This window comes from Equus caballus, chromosome 10 (assembly GCF_041296265.1).
Source record: "Equus caballus isolate H_3958 breed thoroughbred chromosome 10, TB-T2T, whole genome shotgun sequence".
NCBI lineage: Eukaryota > Metazoa > Chordata > Mammalia > Perissodactyla > Equidae > Equus > Equus caballus.
In genome coordinates, this window is record NC_091693.1 from 18,217,907 (window position 1) to 18,242,159 (window position 24,253).

At 38.8% G+C, this 24,253-nt stretch overlaps 1 protein-coding gene across 1 annotated transcript; it reads left to right on the forward strand.

Moving 5' to 3' along the window:
* The first annotated feature begins 6,265 nt into the window (after positions 1-6,265).
* LOC100050266 (sulfotransferase 2A1) lies at positions 6,266-23,863 on the forward strand. Its single transcript, XM_001487871.4, has 6 exons — positions 6,266-6,552; positions 7,750-7,958; positions 9,552-9,678; positions 16,787-16,881; positions 18,341-18,515; positions 23,440-23,863. Exons 1-6 carry the CDS (start codon positions 6,417-6,419, stop codon positions 23,550-23,552), a joined length of 855 nt encoding a protein of 284 aa, XP_001487921.1. The 5' UTR covers positions 6,266-6,416; the 3' UTR covers positions 23,553-23,863.
* The last annotated feature ends 390 nt before the right edge of the window (positions 23,864-24,253 follow it).

Sequence of the window (24,253 nt, forward strand, 5' to 3'; positions counted from 1 at the left end):
AAAGGCATCTTTAGCTACTTCTGGCTCTGAAAGAGTGAAGATCAGGGTCAGAGGAATGATCCTGTTCTACTTTTATTTTAAAACACTTTTGGGTACCAGGTGGACAGAATGAGGAAAGCTTTGCATGACTAATATTTTAGCACCCTGATCATTGGCTTTGGGACAACACAAGTCCACATTTTATAATTACATAGCTGACCTCACATATTAGCAAAGTAGACAGCCAAAATTTTAGAATCCCCTCCAAAATGGGCCTCAGTCCTTGAGGAATCCAGGGGAAGAGGCTTGTAAACCAATCAAGGTTAGGGCCTGGAACCTCGAGTGGAATCTGATGAAACAAAAAGAAAAACAAGGATAATGGTTGGAGCAAACTATAAGTTAATTCCAGAGCCCAGGGGATGGCCAATCAATAAGATTTCTAGGTGTCAGGGTCAAATAATCTTTTACAGTTTGAAACGTCTCTGATGATGTCATCAGACGTTCAGGTCAACCTTTTGAGTGGCTTATACAGCAACAGGCATGAATATTGTCCAAACATAGGCTATTGTGGTGATCTCTCTTAAATTTATACCAAACTCTCCAGCTTCAGGTTTCAGGGCCTTCGGACAAAAGGGTAGTTTCAGTTCTCAATGATTTTAAATGAAAAGGATGGAAAAAATTGAAAACGTTGGTTTGGAGAGCTGTACCAGATATTTGAGCAAACTAGAAGAATTCAGGGTAAAGTCCAGTTCACAGATAGAAAACAAAAACCTCAAAGACAATTAACAGACTAGAATTCCGTTATCCACAAATGTGTATTATAGTTTTTACCGAAACATATTTTTCTGTCTAAAATCACCCTCATTTTTACCAAAGGTAACATAATTAAGACTCATTGGTTTGCAAAATAAGCTTATTTTTAATAAACTTGGCCCAATTATTTACATAAGTAGAGTCAGAATAGCAACGGATCATATGGGTTCTTTTAAAAATGCTTTGCTGGAGCTTTTTATAGGGAACCTCAGATTGAACCTTGAAAGCCTCTTGAGGCAAGGAAAGCCAAGCTAAAGACTTGTCATTAGACTCCACCTGTAATACCTACAGGTTTGGGTGAATTCCTCTCTTTTTCAGGTCCCCAAAATATCCTGAGGTTCTTGTACCTGCCAGGGAAGTGACCGTATTTACTCACCTGGTAAGCTTGCTGGGAACCCTGTAAGCAGCGTACCAGGTCAATTTCCAAGTGGCTTTTCTTTGTTGCTTAAAGTCAATCCTTGTTCCTTAAAGATGTTTGGTCATATTTGAGTCTAAGCATGTTTCTTTCAAATGTGACATTCCAGTCAAAGCCTTGGTAATATAACCAATGTTTCCAGTTGTGTCTTACTATAAAAACAGATTCTTATTGAACTTATGCAAACAACTATACTGCTATCAAGATAAGAATACCCATTTGTCAAAAGTTTCCCAATTCTGGAGGGATCGGGTAAGGAGAAAAAGATGAATGCTTTGATTTTACTTACAATTGGCTATAAGTCCTAGTTAGCTTGAGAGAAAAGATTTCTTTAAATCTGGAAAAACAAAACAGTAGAGCCTCTTCCTCATTTCGTGTAGCCCCATGTGCTTTAATATTTCTTTTGCTTGAATCCAGTTTTCCTACTAGTTTTTTTTAAACTTTTCCTGATGATTGAGGATGATTGGAATGAAGGAGTTTAAAAGTTTAAAAGTCCAAGAAGCTTGAAAGGTTTTTGTTAAGGTTTTATGATTTTTCCAGTGAAGTGGATACCTTGATCACTGGAGACTGTGGAAGATATACTCCAAGTGGGAAACACATTTTTCTAATAATTTCTCTGCAATTGTGAGATTATAAGCTTTGTGGCAAGGGAAGACTTTAACCCATTGGGAAAACATATATTACATATATATACAATAAGAGGAACATAATGATAATGCATACGAAGTAGCATTTGAATGAAATACAGCTGAAGGTGCCCAAGGACCCAGAGGGAGGAGTTCTGAGGCCTCTGAGGACAGAAATAGTTTTTTTTTTGAGGAAGATTAGCCCTGAGCTAACTACTGCCAGTCCTCCTCTGTTTGCTGAGGAAGACTGGCCCTGAGCTAACATCTGTGCCCATCTTCCTCTACTTTATATGTGGGACGCCTACCACAGCATGGCTTGCCAAGCGGTGTCATGTCCGCACCCGGGATCCGAACCGGCGAACCCTGGGCCGCTGAGAAGTGGAAGGCGAACTTAACCGCTGCGCCACCGGGCCAGCCCCAGAAATAGTTTTTCTTAATGCACTATGGTGGGTGAAGAACGTAAAAATGAAAACATGGGGTTTGCCAGGGAGCGGGCAAGAACCAAGCAGCTATCTTGGGTTTCCCATAGCCCTGACTATTTGTTTAATTTACAGCCACTGTTTACTCATCTTAATTTCTCTGATCCAGGAGCAGACTGTTGCCGTGTTACAAGGACATCAGGATGGCAAAAGTCTGGCAATGAGGGGTCATTTTTTTTTTTTTTTTTTGCAGGAGAAGCAGAATGGATTTCATCCACATGTCTCATAACCTTTATAGATTTTGTTGTTGCTGCCTTTGCATGAAAGTCAGATAAGGAGCTTTCCTGATATTCAGTGTGAGCCTCAATTTTGATGCAGACAACATTTTATGCGAGGACATATTAGAGTTCCAGGAATTTCACATAATTTCTGGAACTCTTTTCTTTTTTTAGGTTGGCACCTGAGCTAGCAACTGTTGCCAATCTTCTTTTTTTTTCTGCTTTTTCTCCCCAAATCCCACCAGTACATAGTTATATATGTTTTTTAGTTGTGGGTCCTTCTAGTTGTGGCATGTGGAACACTGCCTCAGCATGGCCTATTGAGTGGTACCATGTCCGCGCCCAGGATCTGAACCAGTGAAACTCTGGGCTGCTGAAGCGGAGCATGTGAACTTAACCACTCGGTCACGGGGCTGGCTCCTCTGGAACTCTTATAACATATATTTATGACATAACATAATGTAATTTAACATACCAAGTAAGTTTAATTCATTTACTATCTCCCTCTTCATAGAAAAAGAGAAAAAACTCTTTGAGAAGTCCCAGAGCCCACTGGAAATCCCGAAGTTCTTTTTAAGTCAAAAGATTTTACCAAGAATTTGAACCCTGGGAAAGGTTTTTCAAAATATCAAAAGGTTTTAAAACACTTGGTCAAATAGGAAATAATGTTTAGTTATCCATTTTACCAAGGTGACAACAGATAATGTTAAAGACGGACAGAGTTAAACAGTTAAAAAAAAAAAACCCCTAATAGAGAGACCTCAGCCTCTTTGAACATTGGAAATTATTTTAACAAAACATAGACTTTCTGTCACCCAGGTAGACTTACTCAAAGGGAAAGAAAAACCCTCGATAATCTCTTTGTGAAGAGCAGACCAAAAGTTCAAGAAGATCATCCTTTCAAGAGAGAGAAAGCCAAATTCTAATTTTGCACCAGCTTACCCTTGATATTGAAACTCATTTATTTAATTGAATGCATTTTAATCTTAGCCCACTTGACCATGCATAACTCTTTCCTCAGGGTTTTACTTCCACAAACCTTTTGTCACTTGCTTTTTACATTTAGAATTTGTCCCATGCCTTCTTTCTTTTTTTTCTTGCCTAGTCCTTGAGGGCAAATTTACCTTTCTTAACGAAATAAACAGCAATATTTCCATTCTTTATACCTTCTTTACTGAAAACATATATTCGATTGTCTACTTTTCTTACACAGTCATTTTCTCAATCAAAAACTTACAAAGTTTATCTAGAAAAGAAATGATGCAAGGCAGTTATTACAGAATAACTACAGGTTTTACTCTTAGAGGATAGTCTCATTGCCTATTCATCACAATAAATGAATATAAACTCCTTTTACATAATATAGTTAAAATAAACCATATGCTTTTTGGAAATTGCAGTGGGAGATTCACTTGTGTCTGGAGGTTTAGCCTGACATTGCTCTGCCAAACGGGGAATGGTAGAACAGACAGAGGCTAGAAGATCCCCATATTATTGCTTAAGGGGTTGCTCTAAGTTGAGTAGGCAGATTAAGATTTGAAAGGTGGGACAACAACTTCTAAACGGATGGCAGAGCTATAAATATCTGGGAAGCCATCGTCAGAATTCCCACTCTTGCAAGTAGTGATAAGAATTGGGGGACATTCTTTTTAAATAAAGGTTGTTCTCTGGCTGTAAATCTGAAAAGACAAGACAGCAGAGTTTGAGCCTGTCAGAGGGTGACTACATTTGGCCTTGAGGAGTTATCGTCGTGTGTGTACAGAACGGAAAGGACGTTTGTCCTTGTCTTGTTTTCTCCATCTGGCTGCATAGACTCTTCCGTTGTTCTGTTTCCTGTGGTATAAGAGTAACGGCTTTCAGACACATTGGGTCATTCGATAGCAAGAAATATACTGTATATCATGGTCCAGCATATACCTACATATGAAAAATCATACAAGTAACTGAAATAAAAGTTTAATAAATGAACACATATTTTCTATTTTTAGTATATGCCAGACACGCATTCTATTTTGTCTTTTAGGAAATTCTTTTCTTTTATTTAAATATATAAATTTTATGATAAATTTGTATATTTAAATTTAAATAAGATAAAATTGAAGATGTATTATCCATTTATCTATGATGATAAATGTAGATGCCACGTATATTTTCTATTTAAATAAATCTTAATCATAATTTATCAATGGTCTATGACCATGGTTTGAAAAATAAGAAGTTATGGTAAATCTTTCCATAGTAGGAGGAAGTTCTCCTGCGCGTTCCATTGCTTCGTATCCTCGAAGGGTCCCCCGATGCTCTGCCTGTCTGGGGGTCGACTGGACGCTGCATGAGGGCACAACCCAGAGCCGCCTGACGGCTCCCCGACATCGCCCATGGCCTCAGGAGGACGATCAAGGGAAGGCCCTCTCCCGTCCCCCTCCCCCGGGAGGAGACCAGGCAGCCACTTCACATCCCATCCTCGTCACCAGACATGATAACTGGAATGAGCAGCTTTACGAGGCAAAGGTAAGTTGTAAAGAAAAGAGAGTATTAAAAGGTTTGCAAACTGGGGAGCTCCACCTCAGCCCACACGTTGGTAGTTGAGCACCTCCTTTGTCTTGAGTGTCTGTGTTTTAAAGGCAAAAAGTGCCGAGTTTGCAAGGTTAAGGCTGAGTCCCATTCTGTTTGGTTGCCCTTTCCAGCTACGGCGTATCTTTTCCCTGGGACTTCCGAAATGTCCTAACCAGAGAAAAACTACTGCATTGTTCTCTGGCCATCTGGTAACAGTCAAGGTCAAAATGTACTTTTCTGTTTCTGCCCACAGTTCAGCCTTGAGTTGGGTCATGGGAAACGTCAGGTCGACCTTGGCCTCCTTCTTATCTCTTTCTTTTACCACAGTCTTATAAGGACAGCATTTTTTGTGGTCCGGGATCCAATCCAGGATTTAGTTTACCTGTTCCTTTTACCTGGAACATAGCCTCAGCTTTTCTTTGTTTTTCATCACAATTTGACAATTTGAATAGAAAGGGAAAATTGTTTCGTAGAATACCCCTCAGGTGGAGTTTATACAACGTGCACGCATGAAGACATTCAGGCCCAGAGTTCATGTTTAAAATTTTCCCACATAGAATGTGGGGAGAGTAATGGATAGTAGGGAAATTTGACAAATGAAACCTCAGCCAGGTGATCAAGGTCAACGTCAATGGTGATAGTCACGAGGACTGTAAATTCCCCCAAAGTGTTGTGATGAAAATGGTGTTTAACCTCTGTGAACTTCCTCCCCCAAATCCATAAGCCCAGTGTGATCATGAGAAAAACCCCAGCAAACTCCAAAAGAGAGACTTTGCCAAAATACCTTACCAGTGCTCCTCAAAACTGTCAAGATCATCAAAAATAAGGAAAGTCAGAGAAAACGTCACAGCCAAGAGGAGCCTGAGGAGACAATGTGATGTGGCATCTGGATAGGATCCTGGAACAGACAAAAGACATTAGGGAAGAACCAAGGAAATCTGAATGAAGTAGGGACTATGGAAACTCTCTCTACTGTCTTTGCAATCTGTATATACATCTAAAACTGTTCTCAAAACATGAAGCTTATGAAAACTATTTTTTAAATTTGCTCACATTTCTACATGCTTGGGCTTGTTATTGAATTCCTGGCTCCTTTTCAGTCAGATTACCCCAGAATGTTCTCTGAATGACTTCATAGTTACTCAATATCATCAGCCTTGGGACCATCTATCAAGATCTAATTTTCTTTATCAGCAGGAACTTCATCAACAAACTGGAAGACATTAATGATTGCTTTATCTTTAGGATAAAAGCTGGTCTCCCAGCAGCTGCCATAATCTCCAGCAGCAGCTGCAGCTGAAACTCTAACACGAGGAACAAAGAGCTCATCACAATGTCAGACGGGTATGTGTGGTTTGAAGGGGTGCCTTTCCCTACCAAGGGTTTCACACCTGAAGTCCTGAGAGAAGTGCGGGAGAGTTTTGTGTTTAAGGATGAAGATGTCTTAATACTGACTTACCCCAAATCAGGTAAGGAAGTGGGATCAGATATTGAGACAGGCTGTGGCCGTGTCCCTCATTCACTCAGTAGACGAATGGAGTGCTTTCTATACGCCAGACAATGTGCGATGCTGTGTGGGAGTAGAGCTGTGCCCTGATGCCATTAATAATCAGAGAAAAGGCTTCAGCCAGGCAGTTACACAGTAAGATGAGCGTCCAGAGGGGTAACCTCAGGTATCAGGGGAACCGACAGGAATGACTCCTAGAGTAGAGTCAGCTGTTCATATGGAGGAGAGGAGTAGGATGACCAGTGGAGTCCTCATAGAAGAAACAGGAACAAAAAAGGGTAATTATGTGGGATGATGGATATGTTAATTAGCTTGATCGTGTTCATCATTTCACAATGTACGCTTATTCAAATCATCACATTGTACAGCTTAAATCAATTTTTCTTTGCCAGTTATACCTCAGTAAAACTGGGGAGGGATGAATAAACACAGCTATCACAGACAGAAAAAAACCGTAGCAGAAATAGCATCTAAATTGAGATGAAAGAATGAATGAGAACCTACTGAAAAGAACCCGGCAGATTCAAGGGTCTGAGAGGATGTGGATCATATTTCTATGAGGGGAGATGGTTGGGGGACTGCAAACTGGGAAAGGCCTGAGGCTGAAGACATTAGAAGTGTCCTCCCGGTGAAAAGCCAAGGGCAAGGGGAGCAACTTAAAAGGATTTAAGCAAAAAGCTAAAAGGTGGAAACAACTCAAAGTCCATTGACAGATAATAGGATAGACAAAATGTAGTATAAACACATAATGGGGTATTTTTCAGCATTAAAAACCAACGAAGATCTGGCACATGACACAGCATGGGGTGAACTGTGAGGACATTATGCTGAGTGAAGTAAGCCCATCACAGAAGGACACATGTCATGTGATCTCACTTAGATGAGGTGTCTAGAGTAATCGAGCTCATTGAAACACAGAGTGGAATGATGGCAGCCAGGGACTGGAAGGAGGGGAAAATGGAGACTTGTTGCTGAGTGGGGACAGAGTTTCAGTTCTTCAAGATTGTTGCACAACAATGCGAATTTACTTCACACTGCTGAACTGTGCACTTGAAAATGGTTAAGATGGTGCACTTTATGTTGTGTATGTTTTATCACAATTTTTTAAAAAAAAAGTCAGATTAAAATGAGTGACCATCATTTTTCCTTCTTTATCCAGGAACAAACTGGTTGATTGAAATTGTCTGCCTGGTTTACTCCAAGGGCGATCCCAAGCGGATCCAATCTGTGCCCATTTGGGAACGCTCGCCCTGGGTAGAAGCTGAGTGTGGGTATAATGCACTAAAGGATAAGGAAGGCCCCCGCCTCATCAGCACCCACCTCCCCATCCAGCTCATCCCCAAGTCTCTCTTCAATTCCAAGGCCAAGGTCAGTGCTCAATGGTCAAGATAAGTTTGATGAATGCTTTCCAAACTCTAATGTGCCTGGGAATCCCCTGGAGATCCGGTTGAAAGGCAGCCTCATCCAGTAGATCTGGGGTGGGCCTGAGATCCTGCATTGGGTGTTCCAGGGTCCATACTTGAGTACAAGGGTATAGACCCCCACACAGGTTATACCACCCAGATTTAAACCAGAGGCAAAGTGAAATGATAATGCCAGAATCTTAGAAAACCACGTTTTACACCCGACCAGAATTTATAACTGTGTTGTATCCAAGATAACCCCACTCTATGGATCTAAAAATGATCAGCCAATCTTCATTAAGTAAATGGCTTCCACCACTTGGGTAGAAGCACCAGACATCGAGTTGCTCAGGTGGGAAGCAGCCCATTCATAAATCAATGCCTAAATCCAGGGAGATTGTGCTGGCATCGTGTCTGGTTTTTCTGACCACTCTGTCTTCCTACATATAACTGACTATGGAGCTCAGCAGCCACAGGAACCTCTCATGGTGCTGACAGATGGTGCCCAGGAGGGACCACGGACACCCAGGAGCTAGCATATCTCAGACTGTTTTTAGAAACATACTGTCCTGGAAGGTGCTCCTTGGTTATGATTTTTAAAAATGTTATATGCTTAAATTAGATCGTGGGAGTTAGTATAGATCAGATTTCAAAGGCAAAGTCTTCTTTGCACGTGTGTACCTGTATGTGCACACTAGTCTTGAGTTTAGCTTATTGATCTTTTTATATGTACACAACTTGGGTAACTCCTTGCAGGACATTTGGTCTTGTCTAAATCATATGGGAGCCATTTGGTCCACAGGACATTTGGTTTATGCCAAAAGGTCCTTGACATTTGGTCCTGTCCAAAACATTCATGAGCACTTTTGGTCCGTGCCAAGTGACTTTTGACAGGACAAAATATCAGGCGTATGATCCGATGTCTCCACAGACACTTTGGATGCAACCAAATATCAAGGACCTTTTGGCATGAATCCATGTCTTATGGACCAAACGTCTGCTAATTAGGTACCTTCCAGATCCAGATTTAGAGCATTTCCATTCCCCCAGGAAGCTCCTTCATATGCCTCCCCAGTCAATGCTCATCCCCAGAGGTGACCACTCCCCTGACTTCTAACTCTATAGATTAGTTTTGCTTTTTCTTGAACTTCATAGAAATAGACTTCAGTGTTACAAACATCCACTGCGTATCTATGAATATAGCACAGTTGATTAATCCGTCTCCTAGTAGTAAGCTTTAAACCATGCTACAGGAATATAATAGCATTCACCTTTTAAAACCTTCAGGTTGCTTCCCATTCTGAGTAGACTATGATATCCAAGAGGGAAGTGGCAATGCTTTCCTTTTCCACTGTTATGTTCTTAGTATGACTCCAGTGTCTGGTTCATAGGAAATTAAAAATATATATTTGGTTAATGAATGCAATAACCAACTTGTTAACAAATGCATTGATACTTAGGCATTTTTTAAGAATTGGTTTTTCTCCATTTTTATGAAGATCAAGAAGGATGGGAAATGGCTGTATTAATTTTTTGTTATTCCATTTTTCTCTTTCAGGTGATTTATCTCATCAGAAATCCCAGAGATGTTCTCATGTCTGGTTATTTTTTCTATGGGGTTTCATCTTTTGCTGAGAAATTTGAGTCATTGGAAGAATATTTTGAATGGTTCATCAAAGGAAATCGTGAGTGAATGGAAAATATGGAAGCTGGGGGATTGCCAGAGGCCTTTATCAGACCCCATCTTACACCCAACCTGAGATCTCTACATCTCACCATCCTGGGATTATAAGGCTCCATCACCACCGGATCCCAAATTTTCAAAGTCCACATCCTCTCCTGCACAGCAGCAGAACCCTAGCCAGCCTTTCAGCTTGCCCCGTCATCAACCATGCTAGCCATGTTCTGAGTCTCCAGGGCCTTTCTAATTCTAACACAGAACACTTGTATTCTTCTCTACTTTGATAATTCATGGCTTTCTGCAAGTCAGCCTTTCATTGGCTTCCTGGACAACACAATCCCGACTTCTCACCATTTTTTAGATGCATCTTTCTAAAACTCTCTTAATATTCTTGCCATACCTGTCTCAAAAATGTATGCATTACCCTAGGATCTCTATACTTTTAATTATGCAGAATTTCTAGACTTTCCCTGATGCTTGAAACGTTGTCATTTTTCTCAAAACTATATGATGAGTCCCATATCTCAGCTATGATATGTCTCCCCAGATTCAGATGTGTTTCTCTATCAGGCCATGGGCATCTTCACTGGAGAACGCCACAGGCATCACTAATTCAGTATGTTCAAGATTGAACACATTTCCCGCATGTCCCAAACTGCTCCCACTGCAAGTTGATCTCATTCAGTTACTAGAACCACACCTCACGCAAGGTTAGCATGACTCTGATGTCTCAAAAAGTGTCATCTGTTTCCCCTCCCACTTCCTCATGCCCCTCACCACTTTCTTTTATCTATTTATTATCCAAGTCCGATGACCTTGACCAATATCTTCATTCTGGTCTCTGCTAAAATGTCTCTGTATTCAGGGAAGTCTTCCCTTTCACTACTATATAGAATAGCGTCCTTCTCTATCTCTATAGTCTTATCTTTTCCTTCCCTGAGTACTCATCACCAACGAGTATGTTTTCTATTTATTTTTTTATTGCATGCATCTCCCCACTTAAATATAAGCTCTTTGAATTGTTCATTGTTGGTCCCACGTCCTAGAATGGTCTTGCCACATAGTAGCAGCTAATATACCTTTGTTAAATAATGAATATTTATTTGCCACAAAAGAAGCCATCTGGTCCTAAACTTTCGTTTTTTGGGAGGTTTTTGATTACTGTTTCAATCTCTTTACTTGTGATTGGTCTATTCAGATTCTCTGTTTCTTCTTGATTCATTTTTTGGAGGTTGTATGAATCTAAGAATTTATCTATTTCTTCTAGGTTATCCAATTTGTTGGCATATAGCTTTTCACAGTATTCTCTCTCTCTTTTTTTTTTTTCTGCTTTATCTCCCCAAATCCCCCTGGTACATAGTTGTATATCTTAGTTGCAGGTCCTTCTAGTTGTGCATAGTATTTTCTTTTAATCCTCTGTATTTCTGTGGTATTGATTGTAATTTCTCCTCTTTCATTTCTAGTTTTATTTATTTGAATCTTCTCTCTTTTTCTTAGTGAATATGGCTAAGACTTTGTCAATTTTGTTTATCTTTTTGAAGAACCAGCTGTTAGTCTCATTGATCCTTTCTATTTTTTTAAGTCTGTTTCATTTATTTCTGCTGTAATTTTTATTATTTCCTTCCTTCTACTGACTTTAGGCTTTGTTTGTTCTTCTTTTTCTAGTTCTTTTATGTGTAGTTGTAGATTGTTTATTTGAGATTTTTCTTGTTTCTTGAGGTAGGCCGATATTGCTATAAGCTTCTCCCTTAGTACTGCTTTTGCTGCATCCCATAGATTTTGGTATGTTGTGTTTTCATTTTCATTTGTCTCCAGGTATTTTTTGATTTCTTTTTGGATTTCCTCATTGATCCAATAGTTGTTCAGTGGTATATTGTTTAGTCTTGACATTTTTGTGACTTTTCCAGAGATTTTCTTGTAGTTGATTTCCAGTTGATACCATTGTGGTTGGAAAAGATGCTTGATATGATTTCAATCTTCTCAAATTTATTGAGGCTTGTTTAGTTCCCAACATATGGTCTATCTTTGAGGATATTCCATGTGCACTTAAGAAGAATGTGTATTCTGCTGATTTTGGATGGAATTTTCTCTATATATCTATTATGTCAATCTGGTCTAGTGTTTCATTTAAGGCAACTGTTTCCTTGTTGACCTTCTGTCTAGATTGACATAAATGAGGTGTTAAAGTCCCTTACTATTATTGCATTGCTGTCAAGTTCTCCCTTTAGATCTGTTAATATTTGCTTTATATACTTTGGTGTTCCTATATTTGGTGCATATATATTAATAAGTGTTAAGTCTTCTTGGTGGAATGTTCCTTTTATTATTGTGTAATGTCCATCTTTGTCTCTTATCTTTTTTGGCTTGAAGTCTGTTTTGTCTGATGTAGGTATGGCTACACCTGCTTTCTTTTGGTTGCCAATTGCTTGGAGCGTCGTCTTTCCTCCTTTCACTCTGAGCCTACGTTTGTCTTTAGAGCTGAGATGGGTCTCCTGGAGGCAGCACATTGTTGGGTCTTGTTTTTGATCCATCCAGCCAGTCTGTGTCTTTCAATTGGTGAATTCAATCCATTTATATTTAGAGTAATTATTGATATATGAGGGCTTAATAATACATTTCATCTTTTGTTTTCTGACTGTTCTATATTTCCATTATTTCTTTTCCCTTGTATTTATGTCTGTCATTTCAGTTTGGTGGTTTTCTGTGATGTTTTTCCCAGTTTTCTCTTTATTTCTTGATTTGTGACTCCACTCTGATGTTTTGTTTTGTGGCTACCTGAGGTTTGCATAAATGATCTCGTAGATAAGATAGTCCATTTTCTGCTGATTGCGTCTTATCTCCATTAGCTGATGCAGGTTCTATCTCTTTCCTCTTCCTCTTCCAAATTTTGTTGTCATAAATCACCCTTTATTGTATTGTGAGTTTGGTGCCAAATTGAAGTCGTTATAGTTATTTTTGATGCTTTCTTTCCCTTTAGCTTTTGTGTTATAATTGTTTACTAACCTTTTCTGATATAGAGTTGCAATTTTCTGATTCTGTCTTTTTATCCCCTTGTTCAAAGCTTTGTAAACCTTTGCCTTTTTGTTTCAGGCAGGAGAGCTCCTTTCAACATTTCTTGCAAGGCAGGTCTAGTGATGATGATCTCCCTCGGCTTTTGTTTGAGAAAGCTCTTGTTTCTCCATGATATCTGAAGGATAGCTTTGCTAGATATTCTTGACTGATAGTTTCTGTCTTTTAATATTTTGAACGTATCATTCTACTTTCTCCTAGACTGTCGAATTTCTGCTGAGAAATCCACTGATAGCCTAATGAGAGTTCCTTAATAAGTTATTTTCTTCTCTCTGACTCTGTATATACCCAGTTCCTTCCCCAGGTGGGAAGTTCTAAGTTATTATTTCCAACGTCCTCACTAACACATGTTATGGCTGCTCTTTTTGATATTAGCCATCTTAACAGGTGTGATGTGATATTTTATTGTGGCTTTGATTTGCATTTCCCTGATGATTAGTGATGTTTAGCACCTTTTCATATACCTACTGGCCATTTTAATATCTTCTTTGGAAAAACATCTATTCAGGTGCATTGCCCATTTTTAAACTGGATTATTTGCCTTTTTGCTATTGAATTGTATGTGTTCTTTATATTTTGGATATTTATCCCTTATCAGATATACGGTTTGCAAATATTCTTTCCCATTGTGTACATTGCCTTTTCAAATTACTGGTTTTTTCCACCACTGTGCAGAAGCTTTTTATTTTATAAATTCCCACTTGTTTATTTTAGCTTTTGTTGCCTGTGCTTTTGAGATCTTATCCAACGAATCATTGCCAATCCAATGTCAAGGATCTTTCCCCATGTTTTCTTGTAGGAGTTTTATGGTTTCAGATCTTACATTTCAGTCTCTGATCCATTTCAAGTTAATTTTTGTGAGTGGTGTAAAATAGGGGTTCAGTTTCATTCTTTTTCATGTGGATATCCGGTTTTCCCGACACCATTTATTGAAGAGACTATCCTTTCCCCATTATGTGTTCTTGGTGCCCTTGTCAAAAATTAGTTGACCACATATGTGTGGGTTTATGTCTGGACTCTCTATTCTATTCTGCTGGCCTGTGTGCCTGTTTTTATGCCAGTACAATGCTGTGTTGATTACTATAGCTTTGCAGTAACACTTGAAATCAGGAATTGCGATGCCTTCTGCTGTTCTTTCTCAGGATTGCTTTTTCTACTTGGGGTCTTTTGTGGTTTCACACAAATTTCAGGATTTTTATTCTACTTCTGTGAAAGATGACATTGGAATTTTGATAAGGATTGCACTGGCTTTTGGGTAGTATGGACATTTTCACAATATTGCTATTTTGAATCCAAGAACACAAGATATCTTTCCATTTATTTGTGTCCTCTCAATCTCTTTCATCAGTGTCTTAGAATTTTCAGTGTACTGGCTTTCACCTCCTTGGTTAAATTTATTCCTAAGTATTTTTATTATTTTTTGATGCTATTGTAAACAGGATTGCTTTCTTAATTTTTCTTTCAGATAGTTCATTGTTAGTGAATATAAACACAATTTCTTTAAGTTGATTTTGCATTCTGTAACTTTATTAAATTCATTTATTAGTTCTACCAGTTTTTTTGTAGACTCTTTAGGATTTTCTATATATCAGATCATGTCATTTGCAAATAGAGATAATATTACTTCTTCCTTTCTGATTTGGATGCCTCTTTTTTTTTCTTACCTAAGGAAAGTCTTTTCACCATTGAGTATGATGTTAGCTGTGGGTTTGTCATATGTGACCTTTATTACGATGAAGAACATTCCTTTTTTACCTAGTTTCTTGAGAGTTTTTATCACGAGAATGTTGATTTTGTCAAATGCTTTTTCTGCATCTAATGAAATGATCATATGATTTTTATCCTTCATTCTGCTAATGTGCTGTATCATTATAATGATTTGCACATGTTGAAGCATCCTTGCGTCCCATAGAGTAACATCCTTTTAATGTGCTCTTGAACCTAGGTTGCTAATATTTTGTTGAGGATTTTTATTCTCATCTATATTCATCAGGAATGTTGATCTGTAGTTTTCTCTTCTTATAGTGTCCTTATCTGGCTTTTGTATCAGAGTAATGCTGACCTCATAAATGAGTTTGGGAGTGTTCCCTTCTCTTCAATTTTTTTGAAGTTTGAGAAGGTGTGGCATTAATTCTCCATTTCTGATTTGCTAGAATTTACCAGGAAACCATCTGGTCCTGGATTTTTCTTTGTCGAGAGATTTTTGATTACAGATTCATTCTCATTACCTCTTATTGAACTATGCAGATTTTCTATTTCTTCATGATTCAGTCTTTGCAGGTTGTATGGTTCTAGAAATTTATCCATTACTTCTGGGTTATCCAATTTGTTGGTGTGTAATTGTTCATAGTAGTCTCTTATGATCCTTAGTATTTCTGTGGCATCAGTTATAATGTCTCTTCTTTCATTTCTTTTATTTATTTGAGTCTGCACTGTTCTTTTCTGATTAGTCTAGCTAAAGGCTTGTCAATTTTGTTTATTTTTTTAAAACCAGCTCTTACTTTCATTAATCTGTTCTATTGTTTCTTGTCTGTATATTATTTTTTTCCTCCTCTTGTCTTTGCTGTTTCCTCTTCTGATAATTCTTGGCTTAATTTGTTCTTCTATTTTTAGATTTTTGAGATATAAAGTTAGGTTGTTGATTTGAGATCTTTCTTTTTCTTAATGTAGGCATTTATAGCTATAATCTTCCCTCTTAGAATTGCTCTGTTGCATCCCATAATTTTTGATATGTCGTGCTTCCATTTTTGTTTGTTTTACATCTTTTAAATTTCCCTTTCGATTTCTTATTTGACAATTGGTTTTCCTTCCTCCCGGATTCACGTTATTTATTCATAAAGAATAACTTAAACTAGTTCTCCCATAACAAAAGTAGTAAATTCCCTCAGTATGTTGCCTGAAAATGTCTTTATTTTATGCTCATTCTTTTTTTAAAAAAAAATTAACTTGCCCATGGTCCCCCCACCTGGTAAATGGCAGAGCCAGGGTTTGAAGCCAGACACTCTTTTGCTCTTTTTCACTGGGAAAGATTCACCCTGAGCGAACATCTGTTGCCAATCTTCCTCTCTCTTTTTTTCCCCTCGCCAAAGCCCTAGAACATAGTTGTATATTCTAGTGGTAAGTCCTTCTAGTTTTCCTTTGTAGGACGCTGCCACAGCATGGCTCCAGAAAGATGAGTGGTGTGGTTCCACACCAGGGAACTGAACCCAGGCTGCTGAAGCAGAGTGCTCTGAACTTTAACCACTTGGCCATCAGGGCTGGCTCAATTTTTTTTTGCTCATTCTTGAATGATCATTTAACCAAGTAGAATTCTCAGTTTATAATTAATTTCCCACTACACTTTGGAGTTAAGAAGCCCTTGGGTATGGTAGACAGCCATTCAAAAGTATAAAATAGCTAAGGTATGGAGGATGGCGTGAGAAGATTTACCTCCCAAGAAGACAATCTAAAATATAGAGAAAGGCAATTTTCAAGGGAACAAGCCTGAGAATTTCCTTCATTGATGAAATCTCAGTTTAAAGAACCACACCTAGCCTCACAAAGAATTATTACAGATAAATCTTCATTTAGTCGCTAGGAAAGCTGTAGTGCAAAAAGGAAAAAACTCTTAAACCAGAGGAAAGACAGATAATTTCCAAAGGAACAATAATTACAATAGTAACAATGAAGGGCAGGAGACAGAAAAATGTGTTCAAGGGCAGAATGACCTATCAACCAAAAATTCTAAACACTGAACAGGTTAGGGGCAGGAAGAATACCATTCCTCAGGCCACATGGCTCTCTAGACAAGATCTCCTTAGAGACCCTTGAAAACTGGCACAGAGCCTCCTCCAAATGAGAAAGGCTTACTACAGAGTAAATGCATGATGTTGGATAATAGTTTTCCATCTTTACTCTCATTCATTCAGCAAATAGTTAGGACATTCACAAACATGCCAGACATTGGGCTATGAATGGTGCCCACAAGAGTGAAGATAATAGATGGATCCTGGTGCTCACAGACTTTGTAATCTGTCCCCTCTGTCTGCCTCCCCAATATGCAGTGCCATATGGATCCTGGTTTGACCACACTCATGGCTGGATGTCCATGAGAGGGAAGGAGAACTTCCTGATACTGAGTTATGAAGAGCTGAAACGGGTAACTGTGGCCCTTATGGTTACCACACACCTCTCACCACCATCTCCACTCCTCTAACTTCCCTCCATTCCTCTGTGTTTCTATTCCACCTTCTCAGTCAAAGTTTATCCTTGTGAAGAGTCATTAGGAGTGAGAACAGCTCCCTGTCTTCATTGCTCTAATTCTGGTTGACACTGCCCAAGCTCCATGCTCTCTTTCTTCGTGTGTTCATCTTTGTTTCATCCTGCAACATCTAAAGGTCTTTTTCATGCACTGAGACAGACTACAATCGCTTATGCTCACACTGGCCATGGTTCTAAAATTTCTAAGGGTAGGACACATGATGCTGGTGAAAACCTAGTGGTGGGAGGGGACTGAGGGAGAAGAGGGAACTGGGTAGAAACAAGTCTGGACCCAGAAGAGAGTCCAACTGTCTGACATCCCAGACTGACTGATAGAAGAAAAATGAAGTCATGACACCAGTCTGTGTAATTATTCTGACAAGCCAGGTACTAGACTGAACAGTATGGGCAGGAAAAGTTGTCAGAGGATACTCAAAACCAGTAAGGATAATTAAACCATTGGAAGAAGAACTTGGCCCATTAGTGGTATCCTGGAGAAAAGAGAAAATAATGTAAATGGAGGCTTTTGCTTCTGAGAAACATTACTCCCCATCATCTTCCTCTGGCTACTTCTGTCCAATCTTCTGTGACTTCCACATGAGTTTCATTTTTACCAAGAAGCCTTCTGTAACGAGTTTACCTACCTCAGGTACATGCTGCTACACTTTCCAGGAATTATGCTTTCAAGCTGCAGTATGAACATTTATTGTAGTAATTTCTATAGTTGTGTGTTTTCTGGCTAGGTCCTAATGAGGGCTCATGGGATAAAGAGACATTTTAAAGCAGTATAGCTCCAAGAGGAAGGTGTATAATTCAAAGTAAAGTCTTTGTGGTTATGAAATCCATTTTCTTATAATGCCTTCCCAGGATCATATGCCAAGTACTAATTACTGAGATGATATATAAGACGATATTATGAAACTCTGTGTGTTATTCAAATGTTAGATATGTAAAATGGTATTATTTAACGGCACAGCCAGGATGCGAAATCAAAATCCCCTCAATCTTGTCAAGTTCTCCCTGAATCTCTACTCAGTTAGTCCTGATCATAATTGTCTAGAAGTCTTCCTAAAAATCTCTTTAGAACCCAGGCTCTGATTTAGCATTAAGGCATCTTGAGATCAACTATACTGGGAAATCCATGTGGATCCTGCATCTTTGACATCCTTTGTGCTCCTTCCTCTTTACCTTTTCCTTTCTTCCCTCTAGTCACATCCAGCCAATCACTTCTTGCTTCTCACTTTGTTTCTCTCTTCCTCCCTCCTCTCCTCCTTCTCCTCACATTGTTTCTTCCTTTTCACCTCCTTTCCTATGTTCTTTCCCTTTCATGTCCTCTTTCTTGTTTTTTCTTCTTCTAGGACACAAGAAGCATCATAGAGATCTGCCAGTTCCTAGGCAAGAAATTAGAACCAGAAGAACTGAACTCTGTCCTCAAGAATAGCTCCTTCCAGGTCATGAAAGAAAACAAGATGTCCAATTATTCCCTCCTGCAAGATCAATGTCTCAGTAAGAATGGAATACTTCTGAGAAAAGGTAAAAGACAAGCTCTGCCTTCAAAATGTATCAGAATATTTAGAGGGCATCATGATGATAACAGTAGGGCGCCAATAATTGGGACTAGGGAGTGTTTGAGTTTTTCAACTCTCATTGCTCATCACCCAGAGAACTTCTTGGGCGTCCTTATCAAGAAGTCTCTTTTCATAGCACTGATGTGGGCTGCAGGCCTTTAGAGGAAGTTGATTAGGCCTCCGATGGTCATCTAACTTATGCGAGGTCATTAAGATTCTCTCTTCGCAGAATTTGACACGAGGCATATTCATTCTAAAAACACTGACCAGGTTAATTCACTACTCCTGCCAACTTTCCAGTTCAGCTTGACCTGGGAAATGAGGACAAGACAGGAGATGGTCATGTCAGTGCTACCCTACTGGTGATTTAGCACAGAGAACTATTCTGAACAAACAAATGTGTAAAGAATGACTCAACTGAGAAAAGGAGAGAGGAGAGACTTTTCACTTAGCTGAGAGGTTGTCTTGCTATCAGACATTCTAAGTCCCCCTGTGATGAAACATTAATCATGTCTATATCCTTGGACTCAAGATGAATGAAGAGTGTCTACTGCATGGAGAAGGAGCTTCATTTAGTTTAAATAGATCCAGGATGGCGAGCCATGGAAGGAAGAAATTAAATGATTCAAAAGACCGCAGGAGCTGGTACCTGCCATCCAGGACAGAGAAGGCAGGGGCCACCAACTAGGTAGACCAGGAGCTCAGAACTCCTTAAAATCTCATGGAATTTGCCTTATTAGGTTTTGGATTTGCTTGATACTCACGATCCCTTTCTTCTTTCTCCCTATTGAAACGGGCATGTCTATCCTATGCCTTTCCTACCATTGTATTTTGGAAGCAGCTAACTTGTCTGGTTCCACAGGTCGCAGCTGGAGAGGAGTCTTGCCTCAGGATGAATCTCACCTCGAGTGTCACCCATGCCCAATTTACATGATATTTAGCTGATTTTTGGACTTAGAGTTGATGTTGGAATGGGTTTACACTTCTTGGCAGTTGGGAAGGGGTGAATGTATTTTGCATGTGAGAAGGACATGAATTGGGGGAGAGGAGGCCAAAAGGATGAACATTATAGGCTCAATTATGTCTCCCCAAAATTCATATATTGCATTCCTAACCTACTACCTTCAAATATAAGCGTATTTGGAGATAAGGTGTTTAAAGAGGTAATTAAGTCAAAATGAGACTTTTAAGGTGGGACCTAATCCATATGAATGGTGTCCTTATAAGAAGAGGAAATTTGGACATAGGCAAGTGCACACATGAAGAGAAGATCATTGACAATGGCCATGTTCACACCAAGTAGGGAAGCCTCCAGGAGAAACCAGCATTGCTGACACCTGGATCCTGGACTTCTAGCCTCCAGACGGAGAAAATAAATAACTGTTCTCTAGAAAAAAAAGATCTCTAGCAATCCCAGCCTTTGACACTTTACTAAGCTATAAGTAAAGAGAACACCTAGCTTAGATAGATTGTCCATTCTTAGGTTTCCTTTTATACATCAGCTTTTGGCAGAGCTTAAAATGTTATAGTTATGTACAGTGCTTGTGAGAAATGGCTAAAAGGACAAAAGATGATTGCATAAGAGAGAAAGGCAATGGGAGCTAACAACCCAGATTTTTGCCAGAGACAAAATAGAGTAGACACAATCAAATTTGGTGCATAATTCATTGAGTACACCCACTATTTCTTCTTGTCTAGGATGACTCCTCCAGAAGGCAACCATATTGGATTTCAATATTTTCCAGTAACTCAGGGAATTTATTATATGTTATAGAGATTTGAGAGGGATAGATATAATAATGATAATAATAGCTAATGCCTGTGATTATTATTGACGAGCTGATGATCTGACTCCATATGCAGTTTGTAATTAAATCACCACAACAATCTCATGGGGGCATTATTTTCCTCAGAAAAGTGTGATACCTGATGCAGCTAGTAAGACACTTGGAAAACTGGGTCTCTGATGCTAGAGACTAAGCTCATAACTACCATGCTCTGTGACTTCAATATTCTAGGACAGAGTATACCAGGAACGGATAGGTGGATGAAAGAAAGAAAGTGATGAAAAGGAATAATATCCTGCTTCTCTATCCCATGTCTGATCTGTGTCCTTTCTTTCATCGAGAGGTACATAGAGGTCCCAGATAAATTTTAAAATTAATTATATCAATTATAATTAGATAATCAATTATATAAATGATACTGAAAAGCTATATCAAATGTTGCCTGTTCTTGGTCAAGGGCTTTTCTCTTAGACCTTCTTTCATGATGTTTGGGGCCCTTTTCTGCTCAGGACATGAGAAAAATACTTTTTATTGCCCCTCGGGGTCTACACATACCAGCTGCACTCAGGAGAATCCTGGCTGTTGAAGCTTCCATTACCGGTGACCCATCTGATTTTTCAGAGAAAAGCAATATTTTTCTCTAATGAATTATGATTATTATTATCCTTGATTATTTTTATGCTAAAAGATAGTGCCTGGCATGGGTTAGATATTCTATGACTTTTGCTGAATAAACAGAAAGAAGAATGATTAAAAACATAATATATTAATTTATTAAAGAAACTTGGTTTGAAGTATAATAATCAATGAGCTGGTGACACATTGCCCACCTATTATGATATTTTGAAACATAGTACAGATTAGAACATCAAAATCATTGAGGTATAGCTGTTAACACTAGAACGGTAAACATCCTATGACCTGAAGCTCTAATGAAGTTTATCTAAAACTTGATATCATTCAGCCATTATTATATAATAGTGCTTCACAGAATTTTTTAAAAAGTGTCTTCATACCCAAGATGTTATGGACTGAATTTTGTCCTCCCACAAAATCTGTATGTTCAAGCCTTAACATCCAGTACCTCAGAGTGTGACCATATTTGGAGATAGGGTCTTACAAAGGTAATTAAGTTAAAGTGAGAATATTAGAGTGGGATGAAGTCCAATTTGACTGGTGTCCTTATAAGAAGACTACATTTGGACATAGATGCGTACATAGGGAAGACAAATACGAAGACACAGGGAGAAGATGGTCATTTATAAGCCAAGGGGAGAAGCCTGGAACAGATCTTTCCTTGTGGACTCAGAAGGAACCAACTCTGTCAACACCTTGACCTCTGACTTCTGCCTTCTAGAACTATGAGAAACTACATTTCCATTGTGAAGTCATTCAGTCTGTGGTACTTGTTAACAGCAGCCCTAGCAAACTAATACACAAGAGTTTGGGGAGATTTTTGAGAGAAAAAGACTAAGGAGAGACATAAACAGAAATTTACATCGGAAGGATTTGTAGAATTTTGAAAACAGATACAATTTTGAACTTGAGGCCCCTCCATAGACATGTTGCATCCTCTCTTCTGGACTGATGTTTAATCAGGGGCCGCCATATTGAATTTACAGAGACTTTGGTGCCTTGAGATCACTTTCTGGCTTCGTGAAAGTCAGGGGTGTTATGGATGATACAGGAGCCTAGGAAATCAATACTAGAAATTGTTCTAATAACAACAATGAGCATGAGAGTAACAGCGGATGTTTCTAGGGCACCAGTTTTTTATTAGACATTCTGTTATAGTACTTCTATGCATATAAGTTGAGTATATAATTTACATTTATATATATTAATTTATATATAATTATATATCATTCTGCTATATATTCATTTAATTGATGTATTTAGTTAATATATTAATATGATATGTAAGTATTAATTTATACGATATAAAGATAATAATACAGTCATATAATTAAGAGCGTGGCTTCTGGTGTCAAAATCTTTGGCTTCAAATCCACATCCATCACTTTCTGTGTAACCTCTCCAAGTCTTTTTTCCTCATCTGTAAAATGGAGATAATAATAGTATCTTCCTCGTTCTTTTAGTCATCCTTTCAATAAGCACTTGAGTACATACTATGTGTCTATGACTTTTTGAAACACTAACTCCTTGGCGATTTTAAAAGAGAAATTTGTGACTTTCTAAAAGTTGCATATATTGTAGATGCCACACACACAAAGAAAATACATATAGCATATCATACGTAATAAGTGTTATGAAGCAAAATACAGCAAGGAGGGGGTTTACAGTTTTAAATTGAGTGGTGGGAGAGAACCTCACTGAGACGTTGCATTGGAGTAAAGACATCAAAAAAAAAAACCAAAAAAACAAGCAAATGAACAAGATATGGATGTCTCTGAGAGAAGAGCATTCCAGGAAGAAGGAACAAGGAATACACATAGCCTGAGGAGGGAGGGTTTGAAGGAGAATCAGAAGACTCAGTGTGATGCAGCAGAGTGAGCACGTGGATGGTCATAGGAGACGGAGTCAGAGAAATCACAAGACCAAGTCACCCAAAGCCATATTGAACCTATGAGCACTTGCCCTGAGAGAAACCAGAAGTCTTTGGAGAAATGAGGAGGAAGAGACAGGATCTGGCTTAGCTTCTCAAGGAACCAAGATGGCTGCCATGCTAAGAATAACTTATAATGGAGAAAGATCAAATACAGAGAAACTAGTTAGAAATATACTACAATAATCCGGGCGAGACATGATGTTGGCTTGGGCCAAGGGGGTAGAAATAGAAGTGGTGAGAAGTGGTCAGATTCTGGATGTATCAGAAGATATAGCTGCAGTTTTGCTGATGAATTGTATATAGGATGGGTTGGGAGGGAGGAGAATATAGTAAATCATTTCCAGGCAGGTGGAAGTGTAAATGGGTATGATCAACAGGCAGTATAAAGGTCCACAAATGAGCCATTGGCCATTGTGCTCTATGAGCTAGATTTTCCATGTCAAGTGGACAGAATGAGTACATCCAGGAGGAGAAGTGTCAGGCTCTTGAGACCTACCCCCAGATCCGATCTGAGTCTCTATTTCATGTTTCAGGCATTTCTGGGGACTGGAAAAATTACTTCACAGTGACCCAAGCTGAAGCCTTTGATAAGATATTCCAGGAGAAGATGGCAGATCTTCCTCAAGAGCTGTTCCCATGGGAATAATTTTCAAAAACTTCTGGATCTTACATGAATATTAATATCTGTTTTCCTATCCTTGTACATATGCATGAATGGGAGTAATTGCAGAAAACCCGTATTTCATCCTGATGCCTCAAATGATCAAATCTTTGCATCTTTGAGGACTTGATTGCTAAAAATTACCAGGGAACCCCTAATTCACTTTGTGGCATCCCAGCTTTTAAAAAAATATTTGTAATGTTTCATACAAACAGTATGCTGCAGAAATATTATAAGTAGTACCCAAAATTATGTCAGACTTTTTAAATAAAAATGAGATATAAAATTAAGAAGCAGTTCAGGCTCCTTTTCTTTCCATTTCCTGTACCTTCACAATTTATTATGATTCTGATCTTCAGGTATATAATTCCCAACTTAGTATTATTCTCTTACTATGTGGTGTTTGATCATAGACAATATATGGTGGAGTGATATCAGCATCAGGTAGAGTGAGTTGTTCCCTTAGTCTCTCCCCTTTAAGTTACAATTCAGTGGAATTCATTAGCCAGAAGAGGATTCCATGCAGAGCACAACAGGATGTCTGAGAGATCCATGTAGCTACACATCTAAAGGTGGGTGGACTGAATCCCCAGGGGGCAGTGGAAGCAGGTGAGTGCACCCCTCCTCCTCCCTGATGGCAGTGAGTCAGGTTGCTGATCCTCACACGGCAGCTAGTGTGAGTGTAA